At 44.4% G+C, this 9,161-nt stretch overlaps 1 protein-coding gene across 1 annotated transcript; it reads right to left on the bottom strand.

The window, feature by feature from the left end:
* Positions 1-6,204: 6,204 nt before the first annotated feature.
* LOC147912728 (leukocyte immunoglobulin-like receptor subfamily B member 4) lies at positions 6,205-8,773 on the bottom strand. The gene is made up of 5 exons (XM_087422328.1): positions 8,758-8,773; positions 8,534-8,650; positions 7,734-7,786; positions 6,653-6,817; positions 6,205-6,573 (listed from the first exon to the last, which is right to left on the bottom strand). The coding sequence occupies exons 1-5, from the start codon at positions 8,771-8,773 to the stop codon at positions 6,430-6,432; spliced, it is 495 nt and encodes a 164-aa protein (XP_087278454.1). The 3' UTR covers positions 6,205-6,429.
* Between the last annotated feature and the right edge of the window lie 388 nt (positions 8,774-9,161).

The raw sequence follows: 9,161 nt of genomic DNA, 5'->3' as shown, positions 1-9,161 counted from the left end.
CTGCCAGCAGTGTTTGTGGGTGGATTGAGATCCTGCCTTATCTACTGTGAACTCCTCTCCATTTCTTTGTTCTTAGCTGCCCCGAGGAACCAGCTGTGCTGATTCCCTCAGCAGGACAGAAGGGGGCTCTCACGCAGCACCTGGAAAGGCTGCAGAAGAGACACTTACATTGCTCTCTCCCCCGCTTGGGAGAAATCGCGGGTGGAGAGGTCTCTGTGTGCTGAGCTGAGCCAGCTTGTGGGAAGGTGGTGCAGGGGGAGTGATGCTGTTCTCTCTACCCTTTCCAATGAGGTTGTTCTCAGATTGTGTGCTCTACCGGCGTGCTGAGACCTCACACCTGGAATCCAGAGCTTTTGTAAAGATATTTCCGTCTGTGGATGGTGGTTATATCGTGGTTTCTGTGGGCGATGAGTGTTGGACCTTCCTATCCCACCATCTTGCTGGTGTCCGTCGTTGTCATTTTACTTTGTATTTCCCTAATGACCAATGAAGGTGAGCATCTTTCCCTGTGCTCACTGTCTTTTCATAGAATTACCTCATCTTTGCAGAATATCTTTCCTGTAGAAATGTCTACTCAAGACCCTTGACCATTTTTTAAAATTGGATTTTTTTTGGTGGTTGACTTGTATGATTTGATACATATTCTGGACCAGACCATTATCAGATAGATAGTTTGCAAACATTTTCTCAATATGTACGTTTTCCTTTCACTTTCTTGATAGTGTCCTTCGATTAACACATATTTTTAGTTTTGATGAGGGTCAATATACCTATTTTTTTTTTGGTTTATTGTACTTTTAATGTTCTTTCCAAGAAAACATTGGAACGCCAAGGTCATGAAGATTTACCCTTATGTTTTCTTCTGTGTTTCATAGTATTAGCTGTTAAAATGATCCATTTTGAGGTCATTTTGGTGTATGGTATGTGATGAAGGTTCAACTTCACTCTTTTGCATGTTTTCTTTTTGCATTCAGTTATCCAACACCATTTGTCACAGACACCAAGTCTTAGCGATACTGTGTCTGTTTGTCAAGGTCAAGCAACCGGTGAGTTTCCTTCTGGGAATAGAATCAAAACAAGCCTGACTCCAACATCTAGCACCCTCTGCACACAGCTGCCTTCCACTGATTCCCCCTCACTGGGGTCTGAGAAGAGACTAGCCCATGTGAGTATTGTTCAATCTGGAATCAATCCCCATGTGATCCCTAAACCAGGACCTGATGGGGTTGTCCCCATCTCTGAAATAACCCCCAAGTCCATATTGGTGGCCTCCATCCCAATTCAGATTGTTTGACAAAAATGGAGTCAGAAATTCCAGTGGCCATTTAAATTTTTCAGTTGCATGTCAAGCGATACTGGGAAAGGTGTTTTCTGAGGCCCATTTTCTCCCCCAGGCAGGGACCCATTGTTTGAGTGGACTTTGTGAGGCTAATCAGGCAGGTGGTGGTGATGTTTTGAGGAAATCACGTTGCCATGATGTGACATATCTAATATCTAACACATCAACAGCCACTTTGTTGGAAGTTCAAAGCCTAGTTCAGGCTGTAGATTGCACCCCCTACTTCAATCCCAGCTCAGTAAATTGTATGGAAAACAAAGAGAGGTCACAAAATAGAAATGCAGTGTTTACCAGTATGAAAATTGGACTCATGAGTCACCAGTGAAGGTCAAGAAGAACATCACCAGATTTCCAGCAGTCCCTGTGTCTTCCATTTTGAATAAACCTTTCGACATTGCATTCTATTTAACCATTAAAAGGATTTTGTGGGGTTCATTCACTTCTTTTACTTATTGGGTTTATCTTAGGCATGCCTACATAATGACAAATGACATCTCTTTCTGACCTTTATGTAATGAAATGGCCCTGCTTGCCTCCTTTTGACAATCTTTCATTTACTCATCACTGTGTCTGAAAATCTATATACGTTCTTCTTTGTAGATTTAATCTGTGAGTTTGCAGTGTCATATGATATTCCATAGTAGAGATATACCACCATCTTCCTTATTCTAATTTATGTATTTTTTGTGTTTTATGGATGTTGGATTATTCTCTGACTGTGCTGAGCTTGAAATAGCAGCACCCTGAGAACCATCATGATGAAGGCAGACATGCCCATCCGGATGAGATTATCCACGTGTAATCTTGGTTGTTTGAGGCTAGAGATTGAAGATGTAGAGATCACAGTGGTCAGGGCAGACTGAAATCACCTCAGGATACCTCTGTGTTCATCCAGGGCACCTGCCTTATGTTGATAGGACTTGACCCTCTGTACCCCGCCCCATACTGAGAATTTCTCCTTACTCATTCCTCTTGGAGTCTGACTTGTTTTGTGATGGTCTGAGGGTATCAGCTACTCCTAAGAGCCAGAAACAGAGACTGTGGATGAGGAGACTTAGGAATGCTTAGGTAATCTCTTCTCTGATCTCCAATGAGTCTCTACAACCAGCTAATGCCAATCTCAACAGCTTGAGGTGAGCATCTCCAGGGTCTCCTCTTCTGACTAATTAGGAGACAAAGAAGAACATTCGGGGCTTCATTTTGTCCTGAGAATCAGGAACATGAAGGAGTGAAGGATTGGGTCTACCTTTTAGTTCCTCCACCTCAGCCTACTCCTTTCTGTCTCTGACTCAGGATTGTGTATCCCCATGTCACATTCCTTTCTTCTATCTATCGATCTATTGTTTTTAAAAACACACAATGCAATATCTACAACACTAGAAAATCAACCTAGGAGCAATGAATACCACAATCAACATAACCTACAATTACTCATTCAGTTTTTGGTCTATATAGGGTTATTTATAAGAAAAAAGCAAAATGAGATGTACCATATACTCCTGAGGGAGAAGGGTGGAGGTGTGGTAAAAGGGGGGACAGTTAGCCCACATACACCAAGTGAGTACTGTGAGGGTTGAGGTCCCCCTGAGCCCACACTCTGTTCCCTTCTGCCTGTGAGGAGGACCCCATAGTGGGATGGGACCAGGCTCCTCCCCCTTACCTGTCACCAACAGCGGCAGGGGGTCGCTGCACTCTGACCGGCCCTTCCAGCTGTGATATGCACACTGATGAGCTCTTGGATTTGATGAAGAAATTGGCCTTATCACTAGAGAGCTGTGGGGTCCCTGCATCCGCTAGAAGGACTCCCTTTATACAGGTGGTAGACATCAGCGTGCAGAGACCCCTGACACCAGATTGTCACAGGGCTTCCCTTGGTGACCATGAGGGCTGGGTGGGCCCAGAAGAGGACTGGAGGGTGACTCCTTGAAAGGAATCAGCCTCGCAGTGGCACGGGTGTCCTTCCCCTCAGCTTCCCCAGCTGTCACTCAAGGCCCCTCCCAGACTGGTCCGGACCCTCCGTGCTCTCCCCAGCTGCCAAGAGGGATTCATTGAGCTGAAGCAGGAGGTCTGGGGGAGGACCCTCCCACCTATTGCTGGTCCCGTGGACCCCCACACAGCCCTGAAAGAGTATGTAGAAATAATACATGTAACAAGTACAACGTAAAACAGTGAGGATAAAGAGACCTATATATTTGCAAGGTTTCTACCTTTCACTTGAAGAGCAAAATACTAACTCTAACTTGACTGTGTAAAGTCAAGTGTGTATATGATAATATCTAGCACAGCCATGTAGACAGCATTCAAGGAGGTATAGTTAAAACATCAAGAGAGAAATTAAAATAGAATATTAAAAATATTTTTTAAAGTCAAGAAATGATATGGAAGGGAAAATAGAAGAACAAACAATAGAAGAGAGAAACAGAAAAAAAAATAAAATGCAATTTTAAATCTAAATAACAATCTAATTGTAATTGTATTACATATAAATGGTCTATACACAGCTATTAAAAGGCAGAGATTATAAAATTAGTTTAAGAAAAAACAACCACAAATAAGACCCTACTATATGCAATCCAGAAAATATTCCATTCTAATATAATGATTAAAATCGTTTAAAAGTAAATGAATAAACAAAATGGGTGATCCTTGGAAACATTATGCTAAGTGAAACAAGCCAGACACAAAAGGTCATATATTGTGGGATTCCACTTATATGAAAAGCCTAGAATAGCCAAATCCTAGAGACAGGAAGTAGAAGAGAGATCACTGGGGGCTGGTGGTAAGGGGACATAGGGAGTTATTGTAAAGAGCTTCTGTTTGGGATAATGAAAATGCTCTGTAAATGGACAGTGGTGATGATCGACCAACATGGCAAATTTAATTTAATACCACTGAATTGCACACTTTAATACGGTTAAAATGCTAAAGTTTATGTCATGTGTATTTTGCCATATTAACAAAGTAGAAAGATAATAAATGTACTATACAAACACTAATCTAAAGAAAATTTAAGTGCCTGTATTAGTTTCCAACTGCTGCTGTCACAAAATAGCACAATCTTAGTGGCGTAAAACAGCATAGATTTACTCCCTTACAATTCTGGAGGTTAGAAGTATAAAATCAGGCTCAGTGATATAAAGGGAAGGAATAGGGACACATTCGTCTACTTCATCTCAATCCAGAACCGGAAGTCTGAAGTGTAATTAATTTCTATACATTGATCATGTATCCAGTGATATGGGAAAATTCTTTTCTAATTTGAGTAATACATCTTTATATTATTTTGGATTTTCTATGCATAAAACAGTGTAATCTGAGTAATATAATATTATTCTTACCCATTTCAGTGCCTATCACTTTGATTTATTTTATTTAGTTGGTTGGTTCCTCCAGGGCCGTGCTGACCGGACGTGCTCATAGGGACACACGTGGATAACTCCCATCATGGGGGAACGACTTCAGGTTCTCACCATTAAAAATGAGGTCTAGTGTTGATTTTTAAACACGGCTTTACAACTCATAGGAAATTCCCTTTTATTTCTGATGAGTTTTTATTTTCATTATGAATTGTTGGTGTATTTTATCAAAAGCTTTGCCTGCATCTATCAAATGATCATTTTTTTTTACTTATTCTGCTAATGTGTTGGATTATATTGATTGATTTTTAAAATTTTAAGCTACTCTATCCTTACAAAAAAAAAAAAAAAAAAAACCTCAGTGTGGTCATGATGTAATGATGTAATGTCCTTTTTATATATCTCTGAATCTTACTTGTGAATATTTTGTTTAGTGATTTACATCTTTGTTCATGGAGAGATCTTCTCATTTTGTGATTTCCTTGTCAGGTTTTGGTGTCTATATTTTCCTAGGTTGATTTGGGGTGTATTTCTCCTTTTTCTATTCTAAGAAAATTTTTGTCTATGTTTGGGGTGTTTGTATGTGTGTGTTTCCTAAGTGCATAACTGTTTCGAAGAAATCACCAGTGAAGCTCCTGAACTGATACACTTATATATCGCAAAATGATTACCACCATAGCATTAGCTAAAACCTGCATCCCCTCACAGAGCTTCCATTTCTTTTTTGTACTGAGAACATTTAGGGTCTACTCTCCTAGCAGCACTCAATAATATGATACAGTCTGATTAGCTATAATCACCATGCTGTACATTTGATCCCCAGGACTTCTTAATCTCATAACTGGAATTTTGTGCCCTTTGACCAATTTATCCCCATTCCCCCAACCCCCACCCCAGTAACCTCCATTCTACTCTCTATTTCTCTCTGATCTTTTTACAGTCCCAGTTCAGTTGTGGGACTATTTTTGATTACAGAGTCAAAGTATTTAATGTACACATAAGGTGATACATATTTTCTCTTTATTCTTATATCCATTTTATCTAATTTTTATCATATGCTTGCATCAAATTGTTTTTAATGTTCTGTTACTATCTTTTGAAAGTCTATAGGATCTGTAGTGCCATCTACAATTTCATTCCTTATATTAGAAATGTGTGCCTTTCTTTTTTTATGGGGCACTGTGACTAGATATGGTAAGTTTGACTAATGTTTTCAAGAATGAACATTTTCGGCTTTGTTGATTTTTCTGTATATGTTTTTTGTCCTCATTAGTAGCTGGACTTATTACTTCCCTTCTTCTACCTTCATTTAGATTAATTTGCTATTTTTTCTAAATTACTGATGTAATACCTTAGATCATTGATTTTTTAGGCTTTTTCTTTTCTAATATATTCATTCATGGTTCTCAGTTTTCCCATTTCATAGGTTTGATTGTGTAATATTTACATTACCATCCTATTTAAAACATTCTCTCACTTCTGGTTTGGATTTCTTATTTCACTCATGGATTACTGAGAAGTCTGTTGCTTTATTTCCAAAATGTGGGGGTATTAGTTATCTTTGACTACAGAACCAAGTGAGTCCCAAATTGTCCCATAAGCTCCTTGTGGCCCATGTTAGGAGTCCAGGCTTGCTGGGGGTCATTAGGAGGTGTCCATTGGGGCAGCTCCTGTGCCTTCTGGGGTCCCTGCAGCCTTCGTCCCTGGAGGGTGGGGCTCTGGGTCCTTCCTGGGCTAGTGGATGGCCAGAGCAGCATACACGCTGGGCTCTGCTGGGGGATCCTCTGACTGGGAGGAAGGGGGTGTTGTCTTCCATCTAAGGGTCAAGTGGTTCAGCTGTGCGTAGGTCATGTCCTGGGGGTCTTCAGATACAGCAGCCTAGAGCAGGGGGAGAGTGGGGGATAGGTGTGTGGTTGGGGTGGGGGCAGCCTGGGGGCCTGGAGAGGATGGGACCCACCTGTCTGTCCATCTGTCTGTCCTCTTCTGCTTGTCTGTCCTTCATGTCCAGTGATTCCTCTGACAGGGGGGAAGGAGAGGTTGCCACTCCCCATCTGAGTCTTGATCTTGAGCGGTTCACCTGGGCATATGTCATTCTCTGGGGGTCTTCATCATGGGGGTCCTGCTGGAGGTGGACAGACGGACAGAAACAATGTCTCCCTGATCTCAGTGCTGACCTCCTCCAGTCAACTGTCCACACTGTTGCAGAGTGAGGTCACTTCCTGATGGAATCTTCAGGGACGTCCTGAGCCTTGGACATCTGGATGCTTTCTACCGGTCTGATTCTTATCCTAACACACTATTGCTCACTCATTTGCTCCAGTCACATGGCCCATCTTCCTGAAAAAGCATGTTGCTGCCTCAGGACATTTGCATCTGCTGTTTCTTCTGCTACACCCCCACACACTCTATCCCTTTTCCTTAGTTTATTTTCCTGAGGATTCCATCAGGAAGTGACCTCACTCTGTAATAGTGTGGACAGTTGACTGGAGGAGGTCAGCACTGGGATCAGGGAGACATTGTTTCTGTCCATCTGTCCACCTCCAGCAGGGCCCCTATGATGAAGACCCCCAGAGAGTGACATATGCCCAGGTGAACCGCTCAAGATCAAGACTCAGGTGGGGAGTGGCACCACTCTCACCCACGAGGTGAGTTCAAGAAGTGCTGCTGTACCTGCAGCACCTGAATGGAGCCAGGTAAACAATGAGGTCCCTGTGCACACTGTTGGGTGAATGAATGAAGGGAGCCTAAGGGACTTGCAGGTCATTCACTCATTCATGCATCCTCTTGAGACCTGGGGGTCCACTCCAACAACCAAAAGGTCAGATAGAGGATGTGGATCCAAGAAAGGGGATCATGAGGGAGGAGCCACAGAAACCAGGAGGAGTGAAGTCACAGCATGACGACCCAGGGTGCCCGAGAGGAGAGGTCAGTGTGCGACGCTGCTGAGAGTTGGGTGATATGAGGACAGGAAGTGTCCACTGGATTAAGTTTGACAACAGGAAGGTCTCTGGTGGCCTGGACAGGAGCAGGGGTCTCACCTGATGGTCCAGCTCCACGCCCTCCTCAGGCTGTGTGTCCTTCACGGTAGCATCTGCTGGGGCAGAACAAGGGGTGTGTCTCTTGGCAGGATTCCTGAGATCTCTCGGGGCTGCAGGCCCCCCTCTGCTCCCAGATGGGCCACTGAGACCCAGCGGGGAGGAGATGTGCCTGAGGTCACTCATGTGGGATTTCAGTCCTTCTCACCCCAAATCCCCAAACCCTCCCAGCCTATCCCCCGATGGCCTCCTGAAACCTCTGTGCCCACCCCCCCAGGGTGGCCCCTCCTCTCCTCTCACAGAGGGTCTCTTCCTGGGCCTCAGCAGCTGGGCTGGAGCTGGGGGAGGAGACGGGAATTTTAGGGGCAGAGAGGGACTGAGGGGGAGTGGGAGTCTGGGGGTCTCCTGGGCAGGAAACCTGATCTGCAGGCCTCTGTCCTTGGGCTCTGGGTCTGCAGCCCCTGCAGGGAGTTGGAGATCAGCCTGTCTCTGGGCTGGGTCAAGATGGACAGAGTCTCAGCCCTGGGAGGTCATGACCACCCGCCCTCCACACGGGATTCGAGAGGAAAGAAGGAAACCTTACACACTTTTGAGCATGCTTTAATATTTCATGAGATTGAAAAGATGAAAGAAATTCTTCAACGCATATATGTGCTATATTAAGTGTTTTCTTTAGGAATACTTGATTTGAAATTCTGCAAAGTCTATTTCTTGAGCTATTTTCCCACCTCCTTGGTTTCCCTCTGGTTGGTTCCCTAAGCCCACCTCTTCCTGAGACCCAGGTTACCGTGTTTCCTACTCACCTGATGTCCTGTGTTTGCCCTGACACCGGCGTCTGATGAGGAGGAAGAGGAGGAGGGAGAGAACCAGGACGAAGGCCACCGAGACTCCTATCAGATCCTTCAAGTACCACTTGAGACCTTGGGCATGAGTGAAGTCATGAATGAGCCAATGATGCCATTTAATTTAGAGCCTACTGTGTGCCAGGCTTCTGCTGGGACCCGGTCATCCATCTCCTCTAACTCACAGCAATCATGCAACATGGGACTGTCAACCTCCAACCCAATCACTTCACAGATGTGGAAACTGAGGCACAGAGAGGTAAATTGCATGCCCCAGGACACCCATCTTGAAGTGGCAGAGCTGGGACTGGAACCCAAGACTGTTGGTTCCCTTGGATTTTTTACATTATTTTTATGCTGTCCCCTTACCCTCCAGGCAGAACACCAGTGCAGAGACCTGTGCACCAAACGCGATCCCTCCCCCTTCTCCCCATCTCCCAGCCAAGGTCCATCTCCCACTCTGCAGATGCCTGGCCCCCCACGCGGGCCCTGTGTAGACATGGAGTGTGTGTGCATCTGGGAAGGTTGGGAAGGAGGGCTCTGTCCTTCCTGAGCTCTAACTGGGCCAGGCCCCAGGCTGAGGGCTTCC

The sequence above is a fragment of the Ceratotherium simum genome, chromosome 33, assembly GCF_057802395.1.
Source record: "Ceratotherium simum simum isolate JZ-2026a chromosome 33, ASM5780239v1, whole genome shotgun sequence".
NCBI lineage: Eukaryota > Metazoa > Chordata > Mammalia > Perissodactyla > Rhinocerotidae > Ceratotherium > Ceratotherium simum.
Note: the sequence above shows the minus strand (reverse complement) of the source record. Positions and strands in the feature narration are given on the sequence as shown.